Source organism: Ooceraea biroi, chromosome 4 (genome assembly GCF_003672135.1).
Source record: "Ooceraea biroi isolate clonal line C1 chromosome 4, Obir_v5.4, whole genome shotgun sequence".
Classification (NCBI taxonomy): domain Eukaryota; kingdom Metazoa; phylum Arthropoda; class Insecta; order Hymenoptera; family Formicidae; genus Ooceraea; species Ooceraea biroi.
The window spans coordinates 6,373,320-6,400,655 of NC_039509.1; the positions used below are offsets into that span (position 1 = coordinate 6,373,320).

The 27,336-nt window shown below is 38.2% G+C and overlaps 1 protein-coding gene across 2 annotated transcripts in view; it reads right to left on the reverse strand.

Moving 5' to 3' along the window:
• LOC105282530 (synapse-associated protein of 47 kDa) overlaps positions 1 to 27,336 on the reverse strand; it is a 64,431-nt gene that overhangs the window by 28,472 nt on the left and 8,623 nt on the right. For both annotated transcript variants that reach the window (XM_011344552.3, XM_011344553.3), the window contains exon 4: positions 18,233 to 18,354. In XM_011344552.3, coding sequence (XP_011342854.1) covers positions 18,233 to 18,354 — 122 coding nt within the window. The remainder of the gene's footprint in view (positions 1 to 18,232; positions 18,355 to 27,336) is intronic.

Below are 27,336 nucleotides of genomic sequence, written 5' to 3' on the forward strand. Positions count from 1 at the left end.
GCTATATTACGAGACTATGGATCGCTTATAATACTAAATGCTTCCATTTAATTACAATTACTAGTTCTCCGCCACATAGCCAGTAATTACTAAAGTACAAGGTCGAAGCTTAAATGTAATAATGAAGATGCGTCGTTGTCTGTGTTAGTGTTTGGAATGAGAGAATCTAATTCGTATCAAACGCCTCGATTCGTGAAATCGATGCCAACAAAGACTCGGTTGTTACTTTACGATTGTCAATAGCGTTTCTAGATCTACTTGGGTACAACATCCATCCTTAACGTACAGTGTTTAATCTTCTACGGATAAATAACTTAACATAGAACTGGATAGTGTGTGTGTCATTCACGAAGCTGCGTTTATCGCAATAACTTTGAAACTACAATCGATTATTCAATGTTATAGAGATACGAAACGATATATAAACATTCACATTTAACGAAAAGTATATGTAAAACTCGCTATTTTGTAGATTAAAATTTCCCACAAAGAATTATTATTAATTATGAATTCATTTGATGCAAACAGAATGTCGTAGAAGGCAATTTATTTGTTTCATTCTAATTTTGCACGCGTTCATTTGCATTTTGCAGATCATAACAATACGACACGTTATACTACGAACGCATCGATGAACAATCAGCAGGGGATTGTCATCCTTCTGCAGCCACAACCCACGTACATGCGTACACTGTTACGTCCCATTACTATATTCGCATCAAACAGTATTGACATTGCGCAACTGTCTCTTCTCGGTCAAGACCGAAGGATTCAATGGTACCAGATAAAACCGTCAAAGACGTTTCGAGAATGCAAGAATATCATTTGCGGAGTCGCGTAAATGCAATACGGCAACGATAAAATCCGCTGTGCTTCTAATTAGCCAGATGCTAATGGCGTCGTTAAATCCTTAATGAAACAATCAGTAATAAAGATACTAAAACCCATAGTCGCATCCTCGAACCGTCGCCGTTAAATCTCGCAACCTTCGGTAAAACGATTCGCTGTCTTCAAGGTATTCTCCCCCGAGTCGTTGGAAGATCATGCGAGAAACTTCTCGCATGGAAGGTCAGATTATTCCATGCGTAAGTAAAATGCGAAAGTGAAGTGACACTGATTTATCGCGCGGAAGAGATTAAGGAGGGACGATTTGCCGCGGCAATAAACACTTCGAATACTGATAACACTCGAGTTGGCAAGTTCCGTGTCCGTAAATGTTACTGAGGTTCTTCATTCCCTTCTCACATAGAAGGTAGAAGAATAACTTTAACATTTTCTCCCTATTAGCGGTTCGGGCTTTTAATTGCAGCTTAATGGGTATAATAGAAAAGGTCAGAAAAGAAGAGAGAGATGTGCGCGCTGTAATCTTCATTATTTTGATATAATATATTAACGAGATGTATAGGAGCAAAATTTAATTAAATACTTTGCGACCGACAGTTTCAAATATTTTTTATGATATACAAAGCATGCATTAATTTTTTAAATATATTGGACGTATAAATTTTCATATTTTATTACGAAAGTTTCTACAATGCGTTACGACATGAGTAATTGTCTATAAGAAATAAAATTCAGTATTGAAAATTATATAGCAATCATTGCTGTTTATTAAGGTCTTTGAAATGTTGTATGTTAAACATCGTATTGGGACGGAACACAGATTTTTTTTTAACAAATGGTTAAACGTTGAGAGGCACGAGAACGAGGGAATGACAATGACAAAGAGAAAAGAGAAAGAAGGGAGAAAAAGAGCGTCGTACCATGGAAAAATAATTCGTGCTGTTTCTCGTGGGATAATATCAAAGTGGCAGCATGCGGGACAAATCGATGCTTGCGCTATTATAAAACTCGGTTGAATTGCAGCAGGCGGCGCCGCAGTGATGAGATTACGTCGACGTATTAGCATGAAATCGATGAATCAATGACGGTCGCACAGTCGCTTTCGTTTACCTACCCTCGGCCACGATCAACATCCTCGTGAAGAAAGTCAATGGAAACTTCGCCAAAGTATAAAAACCGCTTAGAATTTCGTCACTTTTCGTCGGAAATTCTTGGCACGTCTACGGAATACTTGAATTATCATCGATTTTTCATGGAGCGCAACGGATTACAAAGTTTTGTTTGCGGATTACAAAGTTGAAAAGACTTTGCTGGCTAAAAAAAGCGTATCGATAGACCGAAATGACATGAAAAGTTACATGGGCGGCATAAAAGCTGCGTACGTATGCACGTGGGATTCGCGGAGGTGGCGCATACAAGTAGGTCAGACTCTGTCCTGACCCAGATGATTGCAGTTGAGTGACGTCATGAGTAACCTCCCTTAATCTTCCCCTTGCCCTCCCACAGTAACGTGAGCACCCTAGTCAAAGTGCGGGCCACGCTAAGCACCTTAGTTAAGATAGAGCCGCCACTCTTTTTCGCGTCTGCCTTCCCTTCGAATCGCCTTGAAGAGAAACAGCTTCACGACAGGCGAGTCTTGAAATTCGCAAGCGCAGAAATTCGCGCTTTCCACGTGCATGACGCACGTGGCACTACACGCGAAAGATATGTGACACGATAATCACACATATAATGCACTCGCGCAAATGAGCCGTAAATCAGGCAGTATTATTTTCGGCGCACGCATCTGCAATTTACCCCGAAACACTGGTGAACTTGCCACGTAAATGCAACTGTAAAATTCACGTTGGTCGATTGCTATCGCGAGTCGTTTCATTATCAGGACACTGGTGTACAACAGGACTGAGTTACAGACCTTCGTTTGCGCGCTGCAGAGTTTGCAGCGATATTATCGTCGTTTAAACGGACGGCGAACTGAACAGGAGAGCAGCGTTACTATTTTCTGCATATCATGGATATCTTTTAGTTGTTACTGGTTTAATAATAATATATTGATTTCTTAATGATCCAATGATCTCTTTACTAATTCTTTCTCATTTTCTTATCAGCTTTAATTTAAGATCAAGATTTACGTATTCCTATACACGCGATGCAATAACATGTTTAATTTGCTCATGATTTAATATATTGCAAATTTAACTAAATAGCATTAATTTAAATAAATAGCATTAACGTTTGATAGAGATGCAACGCTCAGAATACAGCGTATACAGGGTGTCCCGGGTTTTAACCGACAAACTGCGGGAGCATATTCTACTAGTGGAAATAAGAAAAAATTCTTATATCGAGTTTGCTTAGAAATGCTTTATTACAAAGTTATAAACCAATATTGAAAAGAAATATCAGATAAGTAACAACGGAACATAGTGTAGAATTTGCAAGGTCGAAGATGTTTATGTTACGTGTATTCACATGTATTCATGTTCACTATGTTGAAACGATTCAGTATGATTGTTACTTTCACAACAGTAGCTGTTAGATTTCAATCGTCGTGTCAACTAGCAATTACTATCAGAATGCCAAAAGTGTTTTCAAATGAGGAATACACTGATATTCATTTCGTGTACGGATTCTGTGACGGAAATGCACGAGCTGCCGTACGAGAGTATCAACGTAGATTTCCTAACAGGAGAGTACCAGATAGATTTAAAGCAACGAATTACTAATTCAGTTACTGAGATACAACAAATTCTGTACTACGTCGATGTCTAGCTTGTATCGATGTGCAAGGACAACATTTTGAAATGCGTCACTAAATCATTGCGTAGATAATTTTTATTTTTGTGAAAAAATCCGTTGTTACTTATCTCATATTTCTTTTCAATATTGGTTTATAACTTTGTAACAAAGCATTTCTAAGCAAACTCGATATAAGAATTTTTTCTTATTTCCACTAGTAGAATATGCTCCCGCAGTTTGTCGGTTAAAACCCGGGACACCCTGTATATTCTAGTACAGCGAAACATATAATGTTTCTGCAGAATCCAGATTACACTCACGCGAACTAAACTCATAACTTAAACAAAGCGAACGGTACTCTGATTTGCAACATCGCGCAAACTGCAAACGATTTTCGTCACCGAACTTTGTTGGGATCGTATAATCAATTCGCGTGTTCATATCAAAAGCGTACAAGATTACCGGGCGCAGACGAACTGTAAATTACACTTCCGTAGAATTTAAGATACTCTTGCCGTTACATATGTATCCTCAAACCCTTGACGCCGGATGTTTATTACATATCCATTACGGAGCACGCGGAAGGTAGACACCTCCATCTTTCACGAAATGGAATAATGTTGTCAACACGACATTAATAGCTAATTTATATTCCCTTCTGATTTAGTAAGAGATTATCTCATTAAGAAAGATGTAATGCTATTAATATGAGACACGAACGCAATTTTTCTCGCTCTATTTTACGCAAGAAAATTCCGCATTGAACAAAATAATAGTAAGAACAATGAAAAAGGAAAAAAGAGAAACATGCGACTTTTCATAACAGAAATGCGCAGCTGCATCTGGTAATTGCGCTGGTGCATAGGAATAGCCAATAATCGTTGGAAGTTAGCATGACGACAGAGATTCCATTCTCTTCTTTTTATGTCTCCTCGTGTATCCTCATTTAACGTAAGATAAAGCATCCTTCGCTTACACAAATCATTTCGGAAAGTCTGCCTTGTTACGCGGAACATCCTATTTTTCAACGTCATCACGTTGAACCATTTTCTTTCTTTGGTGACAACTACGGTTTTATTAATCAAAGATATAAGAAGATTGATGCGAAGAGAGCAGATGGAGAATTATTTAAATCTCGCGTTTTCAAAGGTTCTCAATCTTCATCAGTGATTCAGAATCTGTCGCAGCTGCATATCGATCTCGTTGACTGTATCGCTCGATCGCGAGACAGATGACCCGCATAAAATGGGATACGGTAAATGATCCCGTTACTGATTCTCGCATATTACTGGACGTATAGACGGTGTCCAGTATAATCCTCGCATATTTGCATAATACATCAGTCGAGCATCACCGACGAGAAGCATGCATGTGACATTTTACACGTGATGCAGCTGCATGCTGCATACGAAAACGCGTGTCTGTATGTGAGAAATGAGACTGGCCAGCATTTTCCGAATATTCTGAATATTTCGAATATTAATAATACCTACTCAATATTCGCGTTCAAATATATATTAATATGATAATGACAGGTAGTTTTTCTACAAAATATTGATGATAATCAATATACTCTGTAAAAGTATTTGACAACAATTAATATTTTCCGATTAACGAGATAATAGATGGTACTCCGTGGGCATCCAATCCTAAAGACTTACTCTGTCGACGTCTCGCGTAGGTCGAAGAGGTATCCTACGCGGCGGTCGATACTCGCTATGTTTGCGCGGCCTCATTTCTGATTTCCCTTTGTTCCTACAAGCTTTAGGTTTGCCATTTTTCCATAGACATAACTTTTAACCCTTTCCACTCGCTGATAGAACAGTACAATGTTATGGCGTTATACTTGCATGCACAGCTACGCACTGTGAAATTGTCCTGAATTTCATACATCCACAATAGCTATACAGACTGAGAAGTCAGTATTACCATTATTATCGATGTATATTAGAGAAGTTAGTATTACACTCATGATAGAGATAGAAATTATCATTCGACCCTAGAGGATCCCTCGGAGGATACGATAATGATTCTGCGATTGATATGGTTTAACAAATATGGAATTGACTTCTCTTCGAGAATTTAAGGCATGCTTCTTGCGTAGTTTTTAATTTTTAACGAAATCTATCGAGCGATGTGACCAGATGTCGTAAATTTACCGCGCATTATTTCATGCGTGAGGCAAATGTAATCTCACTGTAATGTCATTAAAACTGCACGCCCAGTCCTTGTGTCAAGCAAATTCCCAACGTGCAGCAACTACGGTTCTAACGACCGTTACTGTTTGCGGCCAAAGTTAAATTTGGAATGTTCTTGATAACAAGGAGTGTTAGGCTGTTGCTGATTACTCGTCGGTTGGTCTATCCAAACTCACAACTCGAACATGATTTGTCTTCGCATTGTCCTAATACAATTTTCGCAAGCTTATTTCATTCTTGTTTCATTATTGTTCTTTTCACTTGCGTATTCATTCTTCTTTCTTTTCATGATTAAATATGGATGAATAAATATAAAATGATTTCTTGCAATGAAAAATATATGCAATGTACAAAATAACACGTCTTAATTGATAAATATGTTACACTTAAGGAAGGTACACAATTATAAAAATCAATATATATGATCACGATATTGTCATGTATTATTTTTCATCGAGATTATTTGTCTAGGATAATGGCTATCAGAATAAGCATAGATAATCAATTATCTAAAGCATCGTCACTGTAAACCAATACAAATGATGTTCATATATTCTGTGTCAGCGTATCTTGTTATCTTTCAGTAGATCGATAGAGAACTACATATTGATGAATAATACATGCTGGGTTATATCAACTAGAAGTGTAAACCAAAGAAAATATACATCATGAAAATTAAAATCAGAAGTTAACAAGTTGCGTCCATGCATAAATGTTAATTGAGTTGCAAATTGAATTGCTTAATATAATAACTATTAGGAATAATATATCTGCAACACATCGCGCGATAAATTATGCCTGAAGTTACTTATCTTGTTCCGACATCGCGTGCTGCATCGACAAGAAAGTTTTCATGGTAAGTTTTTCTTTTCCATAGGATATTTGAAAATATCCTCACAATTTGGATATCGCATTCTCTTCGGCATCCAAATTGCGCGCTTTCTCGTCGCGGGGATTTAATTAATGTCAAATGCGACGCAATAAAAGTGAGTCGAAGGCGCTGGAAAAGTATCCTGTGAGCGCAAGCTACCAAGTTCAAGGGTGCGCCTGGAAAGCCAGCGACGTTGTAGAATGCACAACCGAGGCTCCATTTTCCCTTACGAGACACCTGTCACAGCACACCGCGTCGATGGTCGCACAGAGAGGAACTCACACAGGCAACGGGAAAACCTTTGCAGTCCGTAAAACCCGTATTATACAGGCGATGGTAAATTGGGACGCGGTTACATTTGCTTCGGACGACGTGCTCGCTAATGGAAAAAGGACGGCGTGTTTGTTGCGACACGCCGATGCAACGAACAGCAACACTTGACTGTGTACCACGAATGATACGATCGGCGAAAAAGGTTCCGTCGATCACAATTTGTGTCGAATATGTGAAAAAATATCGGCAGTTCTATGTTTTAAAACGAGCGAGTAGAAAGTTTAGATGCGATAATTGTTGGAAGAGCAAGCATAGCTCTCTTGTAACTCTATTACGTATTTAATCCACAGGAAAATCCGCTTATCATCTGATAATACGATTGACGGTAATTCGTAGAACGGTAATACAGTCATTTAGATAATTATCTAAATGAGAAATACAATAAATGCGCCAGAAAATTGTATCGAATTGACGTGATTACACTCTTAATGCGAAACATTTTTTAATCAGCGATGCGCAAATACTTATGAAAAAGATATTTCGCGTCACATTTTGAGCCGCGCGTTATATCTTTCCCAATTGCAAGTTGCTCGAATGCGAACTTCATAAATTATTCATTAAATATTCGTAGACGCAATCAAACTCCCTAGCGTCGTCTCTCGCGCGGCTCCGCGTTTAAAATGACATTATTCTGCACGTGTGGAGCAGAAGAAGAAAGAAAAGACAGAGCGGCGAAAAGTAAAACGAATTTGCGAATGCAAATTGTCGGTGGGTTGACCTTTCGAAATAATTCTATCAGCCGGATTGGCTGCTTTAAGCTTGCAGCTTATGGAATTTATTTGATACGAGATGCTTGATTGTCAGGCATTCGATAATTAGTTATGCCTACAGCATTTCTCTCGTACCTATCTGCCATTTCTGTCGGTATTTATGTATTTTTTTACCTTGAGTAATGTGCGCATGATGCTGGTGAAATAAAATTAAATCGGTAAGTATTTTGTACTATCTTACGTTATAGTTGATATACGTATAAGTTGCATAAGTGTTACAAAAATAAGTTAGAAGTCTAGAAAATTCCTTATACGAATTTCACAAAACTTTTTCGAATAAGAGGTAAAAGTAATAATTCCGTCCTAATTTTAGAATCGATTGTACACGAAATCGTACACGTATCTGTGAAAACACAATACAAGCGCGGACGAAATTACCGCGTTAATACAATGCGGAAAAGCTACGTGAGTGGTTAAAGTGGCACTAACCTTTCCAGTAAACGGTAGATTGCTCACGAACATTACATTTAAGCGAAAAAATTCAGCGAGCTGAGAAACGAGCTGGGAGATGAGAAACGATAATAGAGAACGGAAAGTAGCCGCTCTGACGCTCTGACCCTCCATTTAAAGGGTTGACAAGAAATTTGCGCCACGGCATAATCTTGTAAGATTATGGCAGCAAGGTAGTCTACTCGCTATTTCTGTCTTCTCTGCCTCTCTCTCTCTCTTCTTAACTCTCTAGTTTTAGCTGAAAAATCACTAAGAAATATTATGAAGCACTCGATTTCTGGCAAACGAAATCTTTTCCAGCAATCTCGAGATTTTCTCGTAAATTTCATTTATTCTCATGGTTGGTTTGTTTCTCAGAAATCTTTTTAAAGCATATTTTTTGAATAACTGAATTTTTATGAAAAATTAATAATTCTTATAATATGAAGAAAAATTTTTCTCTCTCGCTTTGATATACAATTTTATAAATTTGGAAGAAAAAACTCTTTATAAACTAGCTTGTATCAATAATTTTACTAATTCTCCGATTTGTCTGACACGAATAAATCTACGAGATAATATATCTCTCTAACGCGTGGCAGGTGCAGGAAGGAGATAATTGGACTCGGTTCAAGGAAAAATGGGAGTGATCCCTGTTCGGTTACCGTTTTTCAGGGAAACGAGAAAACTTTCGATCTCGATTAACGCGAATCGACTAATACAATTTCAGTTTTAAAGCGCATGATCGAACTTGCGTATTGCTATGAGTATCCTTTTTTTACGGAACAGGCATTTCGACTTTCATCTTAATAGTTCAATACCGCAATGCAGAACGCAGAACAACGAATTCCTCGACAAGAAGTATCGTCCTACACGTTCTTGATGCCCATTCAAAATTGCGACACGTCGATAGAAATTCTTCGATGCACCGTGAAAGTTCGATATTTGAACACAGCGCATCTTCCATCGAGTTCAATGTGGCTCCATACAACATGAATAATACCTCAACGTGGGCCACACCTACCGCGTTTATACTGAATTAAATAAAATCCTCTTGCATTATTTACTTCGTTTCTCCCATCCGCGTTGCTATTGAATATGTTAGCTCAAATTTTTGTGAACTAACATCCTCAAAGTCCCCGAGTATCGTGGGATATTTTTGGAATATTCGCGTCTCGTTAATATATCGACAATGCATATCTAGGCGTAATATAGTGCGGCGAGAACATTTTAATCCCCCAGTTTAATCCCAAGTTTGAGAAATTGCGACATGAAAGATGCATCGGGAAACTTTATACACGAAATATCGAGTTTCCAAGTAGATTACGCACTTTATTGTGCTCGGGATCGTGATAGTCAATTATATGACAATTAATTTGGTAAATTGCGTACAATGCATGTAATAATATACTTCGTAATCAGTTATGCGAAACTTCCAAATTCCCAAATTGCTGTCTAATCTAGTGATAATTGCCGAAGAATCAGGTCAAGTTCAATCGAACTGAATGAGAGCAAAATTCGTGATTTGCGTCTTCTTTGTTTCGAGTTAAATTAATTACACGTAGTACAGTTTATCTCTTTTTCGTTCCGGACTAATTAGTCTTTAAGCTCGCTTTCGTATTCAACGTAGCTGTCGTGTCTGTCGTTTGTTATGACAATGAAACATTTAATTACCACTATGTCCAACAATAATACGGTGCGTAATGAATGATGCCTTAATGAATGCTAAAGGTGTTACTTGTTTGACAATACAATTTAAAGTTATTAATTAAACAACACATCCATGTCAAAATTAGTATATATCATAATAAAAAAACAGCTTAGTTTTTTTTATTAATCGGTTATTTCAAAGTAATAAAAAAAGAAACGTTATAATCTTTCATGCATTATTTTATACCGTCTATGACAAGTTACGTGCGAAATCTGTTCGTTACCTAGCAGATTATGCTTAAAGCTCGAAAATTTCGCATACATGAACGTTCTCTCAAATTTAGAAACGAGTACAGTCGAGCGCGTTCAAGCTGACGGTTAGTCGATGTATGGCGAATGTGTCTCGCCAGTTAAATTCGGCTCTGGCAACGGCGTTTTATTATTTAACTCGTCGTCAGAGTTGACAGAGATATACCGCAAAGTGCTTATTCTCATCTTTAAAAAACTGCATAAAAGCAGGATCGAACTGATTCGGCGGTTGCTGACTTTATCTCCGCGATACGGTCTCATCGAGAGATACGGCTGTCAAAATTTTTCGCTCGGAACGAGAAAACAGATGCAAGGGATCCACTCGGGAAAGAGAAACTGTTTTTTCCCGACCGCTGTTTTTGGGATGTGATTTATGTCATAAAAGTTGGGCCGACCAGCGCAAGAGTGATCGCGCACGAATATTCACGTCAAGAACCGATAGACGCGCATCAACATGAGCAATACATCCAACTCTTGTTAAGGTCAAAGCTCGATATCGATCAATCGTGAAGTATTTTACTGAAGACTCTCTAGCTCATAGCAACGATGTAATATTGACGACGCGATGCGTGAACGACCATGAGTGTTGCGAGATCGGTTATCAGGCTGATTGCCTCAGAAAAGCGCGGCAAAGTAGTCTAGTAATAAAACATCAGACTTATAACCACGAGGAAACCGCGGCTTCAAGTTGATCACTTGATCACAGGAATTTTATTTCAATCTGCGCCCTCTATAAATCAAATAACTGGGAAAACTCAAGTATACTCAAGAACTGGGCTCCGTCTTTCGAAAGAGAGTTAAGTCATCGTTACTCCCTTTCCATTATGTGGTACTTCTTATTCTCAGGGTTGGACTAACCACCTGTCCATTATCTTTTAGCTGGAATCAGGTGGAAGAATATATCAAAAATTTTCTTTAGAAAAGAATTACCTCGCGACGGCGAAATGGCCTAGCTTCCGCTACTAAGAAGTCTCTATCTATTTTTCAGGCAGCCTACTATCATTTGATGTTGCAAATGCGAATTTCTGAGATATACCTCTATTTCCAACATGGATTCCTGATTCAGATCTCGGAAGATTTCGAAAGAGACAATCATCAGCTTATCAATAATTCATTTTATAAAAAATATCTGATGCATGTTATCAAGATGTCTTTGCAACATGTTGCACCGAAATAACGGATCATTTGCGCGAGTCATCGTTTAATGAAATGAACTAGCTATCAGTCTGTTGTAACCTTGAGCTGTCAGCGAAATCCGTCAGCATCTGGAATCGACGTTCGATACACATGGATGTATAGGCAGGTACACGGGAGAACAGGGAATACCATATGCGTGGAGCGGTGAGCGACAGAGCGGAGAAAGTTCAAGGCTCACGGGCCATCGATTCTCATCAGCCGCACAGCGGTGGTGCACCGGCCAGAGATGGAGCAAATAAGAAAAAAAGACGAGAAAGAGCGGATGTCGCCGAGGGTAAAAAGATACGTTTAATCCTGTTGATTTTGCCGACGGCAAACCCATGGAGAAGTAACTACCACGTCCCGTGTTTAAATTTGATGATCCAGTGAAAGACTACAAGAAGATCCGTAAATAAATAGACCGTAATCACGGTAAGTAGAAGAAACGATTTAACAAGAAACAGCTGTTTTGGTGTCGAGAATTACATGTATTTACGAGAAAAGGATAAACGAAGAGTTATCCTGAAACTATTGAGTTAGAGATTATTTAAATAAAATTTATATCGAAGAAAACTGCTCCTTAACGCTTTGCAGTTAAATATGAAATAGAAATGTCATGAAAGAGAGAATATGATAAAATAAGGCTTACTTTATTGCGAGAACAGTCGGAACAAGAAGAGGAATTGCCTTTGCGAACGACAAATAAAAACTACCAGTTACAAACGATCGAACAACACGAAAGAAAAACCTCCCTTGCAGACCTGTTTAAGTGATTATTTGCAGGGGTTGGCGAGGGATTAAGAGTTTCGATGGCGACGGCTGGCTTTGCCGTTATCGCCAGTTTTTTGCGGAAGTCCGTGCACAAACCGGGAGATGTTCGCGACGGTGATGCCAACGATGTGAGTCAGCCCTTGTTAGTGTAGTCGGGTCTCAAACCAAGGGGGTGGTATTGCGGATCAATACCAACTGCCCCTATTCTTCAGCTGTATATGCACGCCGTGTAGTATCGCGCGCGCGGCGAGACAGACTTGATACGCGCGCGCGCGCTCGAGCCGCTTCCGTCGCGCGTAATGTGCGTGCTCGCCTACGTGCAATGTGCATCTTGGTTTGTTTGAAGTACTCTTCCTCCTCCTCTCTCTCCAAAAAATCAAGTTTTAATGTAATTTCTCCCTTTTCCGCCGATTTCTCCCACTAACGTGTACTAAATAATAATATTGTGCTACTAAATAATACAATTTAAAATGAATGAAACATTACTAAATGATACATATTACATAGTAAAAGATCACAATAATTCGCCATCGATGACTAGATGATGAACTAGACTTACTAGACTATTACAGTCTTGTGCTGTTTCGGCTGACTTTACTCGGCCTATCCACTTGTTGGTCAGTTTTAGTGATGAAAGTCATGCTTTGATCAAACGCGCCAGAATATGTTATAATATCGCGATGCTCGTTTCTTCATTTTTTTCTCAATTTCAATTTGATTACTCGAAGGGCCAGTAATACATATGTGGGATGAACAGTCTCTCTCAGCTTTGGAAATTATCGTTGATACATTGTGGTTTATTTATCTCACAGGATTATTGCGTCATTTTTAAGAGGATTTCCGACTGTGACGTTTCGCACTACAGTAATACACTATCCCGCTAGTCACACGTTTATAATTAAAAATACAAATACATCTTCATGTAATATGAAAGCTATTATGCACTGATGCATGAGAATAAGCCGTTACGCCTGTCCGAGTCTAATTGCACGAACAGGAAACTTTTAATTTAATTCTCAAGTCTTAGCTCTGGAGATAGAAGTTATATAAGAGTTTTCCTCGTAATTATTCTGAGTGATTTATAAAGACAATTTATTCTTGTAAATGTGATAAAAATAAAAATGTTTCACGACTTTTTACATTATTGTATCTATTTACGATTTCAAAAAACTACTTCAACATTTTTCTAGATAAGTTCTTAATTTCATAAAACTTTGGCGTAAGAATGTATACATGTTTTATTTGTTTTCTTGAAAAGACTGAAGAAGCTTGAGAAACCAGGAAATGAAGGTACTAATTACAAACGAAGTCTCGTGCTACTTTTACGAAGTTTCAAAAGATTCTTATCCAAAATGCATTATGTAAACTGAAGTGAGACGTATTCACTTTCCCGTAAATATCTAAGTTATCAGACAAAAAAGGGTTATTATATAGATGCATTTTACATCGGATGTATAGAGAAAGTGTAGAGGACAAAGCGAGTTCAAATGATATCATAAAACTTCTCTCGTTACGAGAATCGAACTTCCGAACTAACCACGACTGAGCCATCGACTTTCAAACGCGTGTGCACGAGCACATTTTGATGTAGAGAATAATGCGGCTACATTATTCCACATTCACCCGAATAAATAAGCCCGTGAGCGCTTTACTGTTGTACATCATATGGTTTAATAATAATGTGCATTATAAAATTTATATAATGCCAACAATCCCATTAGGTATATAAAGCAAACATGAAAACGTTTCTATTTATAAAAATATTTATAAATTAAAAACTGTAATATTATATTGTAATACGATTCCGTTTAAAACTATATAAAGAATATTCAGCGATTTTATTGAAATAATTCGTTAAATATTTTGCAAATAATTCACAAATAAATCCGACAGCTCTGTTTACATTAACATATATAATCATAAAAATATATATCAATTCATTACTTCAGAACAATCTACTTTATTAAATATCTATGGTACACAATAAAATCCTATGACCTGAAAGAGACGCATCAAGCTATTTTATAAGGAAACACCGCTGACGATATTGATCATGATATAAAGCAGAAGCAGCTATACGTATCATGAAGAAATAACGGCATCGTGATCGACAATGTACGTGATGTGCATAAATTTTGTTTCGGAGATCCTAACTAATAAAAATAAAGACGCAAACAGACGGTGTCTGCGAACGACAAAATGGATAATTAAATCTTTTATGTACAAGATAACACCTGCGGCGATGCAGAATAAAAGGGTAGATATCATTACATAAATATCTGCAACGTATCGATATTTATAATTTCACATTTTTATAATTGCTTATTGAACCGAAAAATAAAAGCGAATTTGTCTGAATATACTTGATAAGAAAACATTGAACAAAATGAGGATACACGTGTAGGGAATTAAATTAAAAAATAATAAATAATAAAATAATAAAATAATAAAAAGTTAAAAAATAAAATGAACAACGAAACGTTGTGATTCGCATCGCAAGACAAGCAAGGCCAGCAATCGTAGATAAATCTAATTTAACATTAAACTAATAATATACGTTGCAACATAAATAAATTGAATACAAGGTATTTGATTGGAGAATAAAGTTGCAAATACGTTGTTTTTTCAACAATAATAACAATCTGCGAAGATTGTCACTTGCTTCGTGCCTAGATAATTCAATAATGAAACACGCGATAACCGACGAGTCCATAGAATCTTGTCATATGTCGACGCGATTGTATCTGCGACAACACATGTTTCGAAAAGTTCTCTATATCATTGTCTGCTACGTAATATCAACGAGATATCTAAAGGTACATCAGAATCAAATGCACGCGATTTCATAAAACGTAATGGAAGATCCGCGCAAACAAGGGAGAGCAGTGGAGTCATCCTGCTTTAATGTCCAATAAACAAAATTGGGTCGAGAACGTCACCTTTTTCAGAAGACGTAACAATAATCGACTTGAGAATATATATTTGCAAGAACGAGATATAAGTTGCTCGTTTTAAAGCCAGTGTTTTTATACATGTATATAAGACACATTTAGAAACTTTATTCAAATAAAATACCATAAAATACGAATTGATGCAACTCAACTAGAAAAACTCTAACATTAATTTCAGATGAACAAACACATCACCTTTAAATAAATGGTGGTTCAACGAAATTCGGCCTAACAATATCGCTGTGAATAAAACGATTGAACGATACCAATATCGTTAATAAAACGAATGTTCCCATCAATACCGCTGGTTGTAATTGATCATGGCGTATCGCGAACGATATGAAAAGCGCGTATAATTTCTATGCTCGAGAGAGTACAATAATGTTTCTACAATTCCATATTTCTGAATGCTCGTTATACGTTCGACGAGATCACGTGACGTTTTGCCGACATTTGTCACATTATAATGTCTATTCCGTTCAGCAGTCGACGATAATACATGCTCGATGGTATTTAATAATAACATAAAGTGAGTTATACGTGCGAATTTACGCTTTCTATAAATATCCTGTATGCCTGTGTGCTATATAAATTTATGACTAAAATAAAAATTAGAGTAAGCATCGAAATTATCAATCAATGTATTATTAAAGTCGTTTACGATAATAGTGATTAAATTACTATTAGATTAATGCACATAATTGTTAGATAACTGCACATAACACTTAAAAGCGACGTAATAAATACGATCTTTAAAAATAAGTAATTTGAATAAAATGTAATTATTTTTTATTATATTTCCATCCACATTTTTCAAAACAGTTTTTATTTAAATTTTTTATAATTCAATAATTTTTATAATTTTATAATGCATTATAGTACTTTTGTCTTTTGTTAATTGTATCAATGGTGACAAGAGCGTCAACGTAATCAGATGACGTGCGATGTCTCTGTGACACGCATATGTGCAACTGTAATCGAAGATCACCTCGGGACAAGCGGATGCTGCAACGAGTTACGCGTGGCGCATACATCATGGTGCACATCGCAGCCTCTTGAGAAATTATATCACGTGTCCGTCCTCATATCAGACATGATGGTCGTGGCGAAAACTGTAAATCACTGCTGTAACGTTTCGCGTGGAGACACATAAAAAGTCAGAAAAAAAAACAGATTCATCCATTTGTCTCATGTCGATTTACTACTTATCGAAATCTGGTTACTCTATATGGACAGATCTCAACTTGCCGACGAAAGTCGCTAACGCCCTCGCGAGATTTTTCACACAAATTAACGATATAAAATATATGATACGTTATTAGAGCGGAAATTCCAAATGAAGCAAATGCCCGTGTATACCAATCAAACCGTGCATTATTATTTCATACCTAATTATGATGAATTTGTAATAGATCGCTAATTAACTGATTCATTACTTTGCGTCAGAGTCATTACAATAAATTACTATGTGCGAATTAATACGCTACAAAGAGTTAAACAGCTTGGTCAAAGCTAATGGCGCGACTAATAGCCTGGCAAGAGAAACTGATGCTTAACGAAACGATCATGTACTGCAATAAATCCGACTAGCGTGACTCTTTATTCGCGACACGCCAAGGAAAAATCATTGTTGCGCGGAAAACACGGGAGGAAAGAGAGAGAGGGGATAAATCAGCGGTGCATTTCGATGACCCAAATCTCGGATGACGAGTTTCGTGCTTTGACTCGCGAATCTGCATCGCCCGTCCGTCGATACGTCCATCCGAAAATCGAGAGGCGGTTGTGAAAAATCTCAATATCCAAAACAGTAGCCAAAACGCTAAAGTGGCTTCCGCGGTTGGATGTAGCGACCACGCTCAATGCAAACGACCAATGCAAACTGAGAAAAAGATGCATACGAAATCTGGTGTGTTCGCTCAATGATCACACGTCATATACTGCAAGCGTTTGCTGATACCAAAGAACCTTTCGTATGCTCGTCTATTTCGGTCCACATGCACAAAATGCATGCATCAACGCGAACGACAGTAGACTTTCTGATCGATGCGAGTTCCATAGTCGGCGACAACGAGGTGAACGCAGAAGACACGATCCTGCGCGAACAGACGCGCCAATTCATCAATGGTTGAGAAACAGCAACCTTAGACTGCTGCTATCGCCAAATATTAACGCATATTTTATTAAACGATAAGTTTAAGACTTCTCCACAAAAAATGTAACGAGTTTGCAAAGTTACCTTATTAATTTGAATTATTGCGTTTATCGTGCTTGGAATATTGTATTCTCGATTACGAGTGAAAGTTTTACGAGTAAAGTCACACTGTGTGACAACACGAAAGGCTAAGGGTTTCATTTCCGTAACGCATATGCGATGCGCGATTATGCACTGCGCTTACAGAAGTGCGACTGTGGTTTATGTGCTTACCGAATTCTCGTGGGAACGTCGTTTTCTATTATACATTGGATATGCACGCGCCGTACATACATCAGCCCGTGCTATTACGAAGGCATAAATCCTACGAGCCGATATCGACACCAACAAAGAGCGCAGTACTGGTAAAAAGAAACTACCATGGAGCTTTCGAATCTCTCAAGGGCAAAAACGAAGAGGAAAACGGAAAATCGCACAAATAAGTTACCCTGTACCTACAAAAGAATGCTGGTACGTACGTTTCGATCTTGGTCTAGCTCTTTTGCTCAATATCCTTTCATGTATCTCAAATTTATCCATGAACGTACACGTGACCAATACATCTAATGCAAAATTTGAGAATACTTTGATACGCGAAACGCGAAAATATTGCCTAGACAAGATTATTATTAAAGCTGCTATTGACCCACTTGCGTACGTAACACAAGTAAATAGCTATGCAGTTACATATTTATGTATGTGTAAAAAAGATAGTGCAAAATTCAAAAGTTTTCGAAATAAAATTGTGATAAAACGATCCATGATTTCTAGAAAGTGTTACTGAAAATAATCGCGTTGCGCGTTATCTCTCAACAAGATATTCGTCGAAATTGTGCACAATTCATGTAAATCCCGTTAAATAGCACGTCACACTGAAACAAATCTCAGAGGGATATCACTCCGGCCAATTTAAATCGTCGGGATGACGGTGGCGACGCGAGTCATTGGAGGCGGATTAATTGGCGCACTTATAGGATTAAAATGACAATGAAAAAACTCACGTTCTCTTCGACGGTCTTCTTGATCTTCGCACTGGCCTCCACCACGGTCTTCCCGGCCTTGTTAACGGCACTGTACAAGAATCCACCGAGGCTCTTTGCGCCTGCCAGTGCCTTCGTGGAAACTGATGGCAGAACAGGAAAAGCAAAATGAGAACAAATGCGGCGTTCATGAGAGAGAAGTTGTTACTCTTGCCGTTAATTCGCACGCACCGAAGGAGCTTGAAGATCTGTTTGTGTTCTCGAAAAAACTTCCAATTATTAAATATTTAATTCTTTTTAAAAGATTGTTAAAAGTAGAAAAAAGCTAATCCGAAAAGATAAATTTTCAACCGAATAACTGCGAAATCGCATGATGCTTCCGAATTAAGGCGCAAAGTCACTAGTTCATTCCAACCTAGATACGTCAAGTAGATTTCTCACGAGACTCTTTTGCCGGAAATTCTGGTTTTGTCATTTATTACAGTTCAATCGCGCGAAATAAAATATATTTTAAAAAATGTAAAGGCTGTCGCTATGTGCTGTTGTAATACGCCGTACTATCTATTTAATATATCACAATTTTTATTCTTTCTTTGATCTCTTTTTGTTAATATTTTTCTTTGTTTCGTAATTTGTGGTTAAAACTACGTAGGATGTGCCTGGTTAAAAAATACCAAAGGGAAAACTCCCATTCCTGTGCGTTATCTCATTTTACGCTTCATATGCCTAATATGCGAACAATGCTGGAATATCAACTAAATGGATCGCAGTACATTTCACCATTAGAGAAAATAAAAAGTAGAATAATGTCTATCTGCAAAATATTGCCGTATCATACACGCTATATACAGCAGATATGTGATGCAATATTGTCTTTTAAACTGCATATAAATGTAATAGCATTTGCCCTTATATTGTAAGAGCCGTAAGTTACACTGACATTTACTCTTTCTATAAAGTGGAAAACAGTTCACCTTATAGCTTTAACAATTTGTGGGAAAGGTCGTTCGGTCGTGATCTTCGGCTTCTGCGTTTGAAACTGCCATGTCGCCGAGCGTCGTACGCGCCAGCATGTCGACGTAATTTGCTCGTAATCTAAAGCATTCCAGAAGCGGTTTCGCAGCAACAGCATAATTGGTCTCCCGCGAAATGCCGCGAACGCATTGCCGCGGAGATTTCCACTCGGGATGATCGTCGGTCGTAGTCAACTTCGATCTCGAACTTAATCCCGTTTATACAATCTGAATTATAAGTTACGGAATTCTAACAAGGGAGATACTTGAATAACATTGTCGCGGCCGCAAATAATCACATTTTCGCAATCCAGCGCGTTGTAGGTAAGAGGCGTTAATGCGATATACAAGCATAATGCTTGCCCAGTTAAGCGAACGTGGAGAGGCGACGGGTAGTAAAAGCTCAAATGACTGACGAGGAAACTCGCGGAAAATTCATGAATGAGGCCGCGACGCTCGTGCGACGGGTCGTTTTATACGAGCCATAGAAACGAAACTAGAATACCTAAGTTAAGTCGCGCTTTCACATGAGGGACACATATTCTTTTTACATGCCTCACGACAGCTACGTTACACCATAATCGCGTCATAGCCGTGCGATAAAATGACGCCGCGCCTTTTATCTGGGAGATATTTGAATTATCCGCGCGAAACCCCTTGGAAATTTACATAGCGTCATTAACACAGACGAGAATACAGACGGCGCGTAGCTCGTACACTCGATAGCTCAGCAATTTAATCAACCGGATTGAGGCGCTTCGATTCGCGCTGCTACCTCTCCTATCTATTTCTATCTGGCTGCTGTGAGCGGACGATCGTTGAACAGAACGAATCGGATCGTAAAGCACGCGTACATCGGATTGCGGCGCTTTGGGTACACCGCAACGTTTCATAATTGCTCCTAACGTGTTGGCAGGATGCGAACGCATCGAATAATTAGCGCCAGGATTATATTCTGGAATCAGGATTATATTCAGCGAGAGTTTGGGCTCTCCCGCTTAGGCAACCGGAAACCGCTAAACAAGTGCCAAGTATCACAGTCGTGCTTGTCACACCGAGATAATTTGTCGCTCCGTCGAAATTGCGGAATTTGCCGCAGAGGATGCATCATTGTATGCAACATTTCTGTGAGGTCGAGTGATTTTGGCACGAAATCGAGAACTGCGGCGAAAGAGTCAAGCCAAAATTTTCTGTTTCTGAACGATATTGTAACGCGGACACAATTTTTTTCTTTCGTGAATAGACATGTAATAGTTGCAAGCAACTCCGGAGAAAAATCTGCCAAAAATTGATGTCTTACTGACAAAATTTATTGATCGTGATTACAGCGTAATATCGCACCCCCATTAAGTTAGGCCCCCCACCAGAGCCAAATTTGACCTGACCAACATTAAAATTAAGTGCTAATTAGGTGCTAAGGTCCGAAATTAGGTGCTCAAATCATTTAGCAGAAAATTAAATTTGAATGGGGGGGGGGCTGCCTTAACATTAAGTTAGCCCCCCCACATATAACAAAATATAATTAAAAAAATCTATTGTGCAATAATTAGGTGCTAATTAGGTGCTCTAAGAATCCATTAAGATATATCCAAAAAAAATTTTTTAATAGGACTTTACTCTTGTACGGCAAGTCCGCCCGACGTTTAAGGTCGAAATTCTTCCATACGAAACGAGCACCTAATTCCGCAGTTAGATATCTTAAAATAACGTTAAAAAAGGAATATTTCGGCACCATTAATTGTCGAGCACCTAATTTTGTAATGCGACTTTACTCTTGTACGGCGTCAGGTTCGCGCGACGTTAAAGTCCGAAATTCGGCAAATCGAAACGAGCACCTAATTCCGCAGTTAGATGTCTTAAAATAACGTTAAAAAAGGAATATTTCGGCACCATTAATTGTCGAGCACCTAATTTTGTAATGCGACTTTACTCTTGTACGGTGTCAAGTTCGCTCGACGTTTAGGTCCGAAATTCGGCAAACCGAAACGAGCACCTAATTCCGCAGTTAGATATCTTAAAATAACGTTAAAAAAGGAATATTTCGGCACCATTAATTGTCGAGCACCTAATTATATAATGCGACTTTACTCTTGTACGGTGTCAAGTTCGCTCGACGTTTAGGTCCGAAATTCGGCAAACCGAAACGAGCACCTAATTCCGCAGTTAGATATCTTAAAATAACGTTAAAAAAGGAATATTTTGGCACCATTAATTGTCGAGCACCTAATTTTGTAATGGGACTTTACTCTTGTACGGCGTCAGGTTCGTTCGACGGTTAAGTCCGAAATTCTGCCAAAGAAAACGAGTTTCACACATATTCACCGCTTATATGTATTAATGTAATATTAATAAGAGTATTTCAATACTAAAACATTTCAGCATTTAATTTTTCAATTTTACTTTATGTTTGTGCAGGTCATGCAATCAAAGTACACAAAACAAATAATCAAAAATAACGTGCTCGACAATTAATGGTGCCGAAATATTTCTTTTTTAACGTTATTTTAAGATATCTAACTGCGGAATTAGGTGCTCGTCTCGTATGAAAGAATTTCGGACTTAAACGTCGCGCGAACCTGACGCCGTACAAGAGTAAAGTCCCATTACAAAATTAGGTGCTCGACAATTAATGGTGCCGAAATATTCCTTTTTTAACGTTATTTTAAGATATCTAACTGCGGAATTAGGTGCTCGTCTCGTATGAAAGAATTTCGGACTTAACGTCGCGCGAACCTGACGCCGTACAAGAGTAAAGTCCCATTACAAAATTAGGTGCTCGACAATTAATGGTGCCGAAATATTCCTTTTTTAACGTTATTTTAAGATATCTAACTGCGGAATTAGGTGCTCGTCTCGTATGAAAGAATTTCGGACTTAACGTCGCGCGAACCTGACGCCGTACAAGAGTAAAGTCCCATTATAAAATTAAGTGCTCGATAATTAATGGTGCCGAAATATTCCTTTTTTAACGTTATTTTAAGATATCTAACTGCGGAATTAGGTGCTCATTTCGTATGGAAGAATTTCGACCTTAAACGTCGGGCGGACTTGCCGTACAAGAGTAAAGTCCTATTAAAAAATGTTTTTTGGATATATCTTAATGAATTCTTAGAGCACCTAATTAGCACCTAATTATTGCACAATAGATTTTTTAATTATATTTTGTTATATGTGGGGGGGGGGCTAACTTAATGTTAAGGCAGCCCTCCCCAATTCAAATTTAATTTTCTGCTAAACGATTTGAGCACCTAATTTCGGACCTTAGCACCTAATTAGCACCTAATTAGCACTTAATTTTAATGTTGGTCAGGTCAAATTTGGCGCTGGTGGGGGGGCTAACTTAATGGAGGTTAATATCGCGATATCTGTACGTTAACTATCTGGTCTGTTTTATTTCGACGAGCTAGAGCGAATTTCAGAGCAACGAGGGAAAATTCGTCGACGTCGTCGCTTGACGGAAAGTTTCGAAAAGTTCGTCTGACCGACGGCGATGCCAGTGAATAAACTTCTGCGCGAACTTCGGTATAGACGTGATGAGAAATCCCGTGTTATATGTCACTGGTATGAACACAGTTCACACAGTCACTTAGGCGGTGTCAGGAGAGAAGAAGACACGTGCGAAAGCCGGCGTACTGCTATTTGCTGATAACTTGTGCAACTGAAGTAAAATGCGTTGATAAAATATCAATGTATCTTTTATATATTGCTATGTAATCCATTAGTGACATTACACTCATACTGGAAAAAAGAGTTTCAAATTTAAGACTAAAATATTTCTCAGGCTAGAAGTTTGATTTTTAGAACACTTTTTCATGCAATCTGTTGCTAATATTAGATTAGCTTAACATTAGACATATATAATAAGGAAAATATTTTATTCTTCTGTATTTTTCACACATGTTTTCAATGTAATATCTACTTCGACAACGGAGTGAATTCGATTATGTTAAACTACACACAGAACTATGACAGTTGAAGAGTAAGAACAATGAACTATACCGTATAATATAATACGTAGAACAAAACTTGTTCTATTATTCAGACGCAAGAGAAATTATCTTAATTTTGTTTCATTATGTTATCCTCGGGTATGTTTTAATCAGAAAAGTCACATATATTCATGGAACCTTTTTACGATAATAACATAATTCTTATGTCATAAGCTCTCATCCGGCACATTCCCGGCTTATGACATCGATAATTGTGCAATATATCGGAAGGATAGCAGCGTTTAAGAACAACCATAAAGAAAAGCGCGCTATGACCAAAATAGTGCTTCTTCGACCCATTAATAACAGCTCGGGTCTACCACGCAATATATAATGCTATGACATTAACAGCTGTTAAACTGTCGATGTCTCTTACTATCTGATAACGATGTACTTGTCCAACAGCGCCATGCATGCAAAAATGATTTGATAAAGTATACACACGCGATGACGTTTATCAAGTACGTATATGAAGCGGCACACGCGTTGCATTTTTGATAACACTTGTAACGATATACCTGCAAAATTAAACTATCGAGAATAATTGCATTCATCTTCCGATAAAACGATAAAGAGCAACCCGCGGAATTAAAATTATGAGAGCTCCGAAATTATATGACGTGCCGGCTGGTGCTTAATCAAAGTTTGACCTTGAATTACCACCTATCGCGCTTGGGTCGGTCTCACCTTCTCTGAGAGAAAATTCACCTGACCGAAAATTCACTCTTTGCTTTCGTACTCTTTCTCAGAATCAAACAGTAGTCTCGCCGGCAATCTTTTCGGAGCAAAGAATCCGACGATATATATTTCGTGTTAAATCACGCGACACCGCGAAGGAACTGTCGAGGAGATGGTACGACAGAACAGATAAGAGATACGAAGGACTCTTCGCTTCCACTCGAAAACCATTTAATAAACGTATAAAACCATATTCATCCTATAAATAGACCTCATGGTTCTCTATAGAGAAGCGTCTGCAGCGCTTTATCGCCGTACACTCGATTTATCGTCGGACAGTCGGTTAAAGCAGATGGAAAATGATCTGCGGTATCGCTATGAGAAATGAGAAGAGCGCAATAGGATTATGTTCCGATCTTCGTGTTGTTCCCTAACAATAGCTTCATGATCGAGAAGAACTTGACGCGTTATTCTGCAGTCAAGGAATCGGTGGTGAACCGCGTTTCAATTGCGAGCATTCCTTCGTTTAAAAGTCTCTACGAGATCGCAAGTTAAAGAAAGAAGTGCGTTTGCATATTTCCGAGCTGATGACCCGCTCATTTTTTTTCGATTTTTTCCGAAGCAAACTGTGAAACTTTAATAATCTGAGTGTGAGATAATTAAATTCGGATCATTAAGTATTGTTAAAAAGAGTGATATTACATTAATTATTTCAAACTATTTCAAAGTATTTCAATTATTAAAAAGAGTATTATCGTTAATTAATTTTTTATTAGAGTAATTATGAATTTTCCGTTAATATAAAGCTTTATTGTGTGTGTGTGTGTGTGTGTGTATGTTAATGTTTCTATAAATTTCATGTATGGTTTAAATTAATTAACAAACTGCAAAGTTTGTTACTTTATAAAGGTAATTAACATATAGCGCAATCCATTTATATAAGTTTTTCTGTGACAAACTTTGCAGTTTGTTAATTAATTGGACTAGATTTAAATGCTTCATTTGTGACGATTTTCATTACCGACCAAATTTTTATTACGAACCTAACTCATTAAATTTATGGTAATCTCAATAAGCGAAATGCAAAGAAGACACTTCGGGACTGCTTAAAGCCCTCTCTGCGCAAACAAAAAAGTAGATTTTCAGGAGCCGATATTAAAAAGCGGGATCGATAGTCTATCGGAATGCGTCGCATCGCTTAATCGATGCATCGGAACCCGGCAAAACTGATTATTGAGAGTTCCCCGGGGCAGATCTTAAACATCCAGGACAGAAATAGTATTTCTGATATCGCACTCGAGAGTGTTTCTCTACCATCGCGGTGCTTAATTACATGTTAAATTTGATTGGTATGGTAACGATTCTACGGCGACTCGGTATAATCTTCTCGTAGTCGTTTAATGTTTTCCCTAGGACCTCGTGAGTGCAAGAGTGCGAGCCCTCTTATGGGAAAGGATCGATGTGAACTCTAGCCTGGCCTAGTTAAAAAGTCATGAACATTCTTTTACAGGAGAAAGAAAGCTTTCTCGCAACGCATCTCGCACCATTTAGCAAAATGAAACTTTGCAATGCTAATTGACTTTATCCGTAAATCATCACAACCAGATAATTATGAGAGGAAAAGAAATAAGCATTTAGAACTTAAATTACAAAGAAAATTATTATTGAAATATTTTCTAAAATACTGATATTGAATAATATATTAGTTATACTATCTTTAGTTACGTACATTCCCTTTAAACTAATACGCGTATTATTTTAAAAGGACTTGTAAACCTGTGGATCTTCTAATATTAAAAATTTTTCATATATTTTATTTATAATAGCTGAAATTTTTGTAGAGAGGAAAAAGAATATACTCGTTGCAAATTGAATAATGTATGAGGAATATATTTTATATTATTCTAAATAAAAACAGTGAAAAAGAATCTCGCCTCTGGGTCTACGAGAAGAAATCAGGGTACCTTTGAAATCTCGCAAACGAATCAAAAATATTTCCAACAATCGAACAAAAGAGCGCGGAGAGTCAAGAAAGAAAGTCGATGGTGCTCGAAATATCCTTTAAATATTTCACAAAAATTGTACATGAACGCTAGTACATGCAGTACCTATATCTTCATCTTTAATAAAATGTAAAACGTAAAAATGCGGAGAGGGTGAGCTGTTTTTCTCCTCGTCTCGAACCGTACGTCAAAATCAAAATCTCATCCAAAACGGAAATAAACCGTATCGACACAGTTGACAAATACACACAAGTGTCGTCCATCGAAATCGAGCTGGCCAAGCTACGTCCCGAAATCTGGCGGACGAGCAAAAGACAAATCAACGAAGAGGAAATGGAGCGACCGGGAAGCTGCGGTTATATCGTAGTCGTTGATTTTCCGAAGGAAGGAAGGAAGAGTCAGTCGCGAAGGGAGGCTGCGGGGGAGTGCCCGTATTGATCGACGAAGATGGGGGTCCAACCCCTCGACGACGCGGAGGACGGCTACTTGCTGACTGGATCTGGTTATACTCGTACCGCGGAACGTTTCGGCGGCCGGGAATCCACCCACTCGCGTTCTGCTGCCACACATCATCAACGGTTCCGGACCGATGAAACGGACGGGACGATGGATGGAAACGCTTTTAACGACCTTGATACTCCTTTTGCGCGGCGGTGGTTCGTCCAGGATCAGGTGGAGTTCAAACACAGCCGGATCAAGGTGTCTGGTCCGCCCCGGGCCAAGGACACACGCAACGGTTGCTCTCTTTCACCCCTTTGTACCATGTACCGACCATCCTCGGCTACTAGCGTACTCATCCTATGCCTTTCTCTCTCCGTTTCTCGCTCGCGATCACCACTTCCCTTTAATCTTCGCCGGATTAATCTGCATACTGCGATTACTGTTCTCTAGATTGGAACGTTCGCGGTGCGCACTTTCTCTTTGAGATTTATGCGTAATCAACGAAGCGAGCTGAAATTAGCGAGAGAATCGGTTGTTAGATATTAGGAGAAGTATGGCAGCTTTTCAATTCATCTTCAGCGAATGAGAACAATCGAGACCGTTCGTGCATCAAATCGATCCTGAATTGTAAAAGGATGCTATAACCGATCGAAATCTATTGCTTTTTTAATAGACGCTTAATCTTGGACACGCGTATAGTACTTTTCGCGATAGTTCATTTGACACCGATTATACTCGACTAACAAGTAACACTACCCAAGTGTCACACGCCGATTTTAATAAGCTTTGAATATGTTGTTGTCTAGGTCAAAATATGAGATACATATTTTTTTATATCGGCCCGTTTTGCCATTAAGGGGGTGAAACACCCTCTTGAAAAAAATCGGGTTTTATATTTCTTAGCGAATACCGTCGAAACAATAAAACATATAAGAAAAAGTTTTATGGATTCTAATGTACTTTATAACAGTGCAATCAGATTTATAAGAAATGTTAGTATA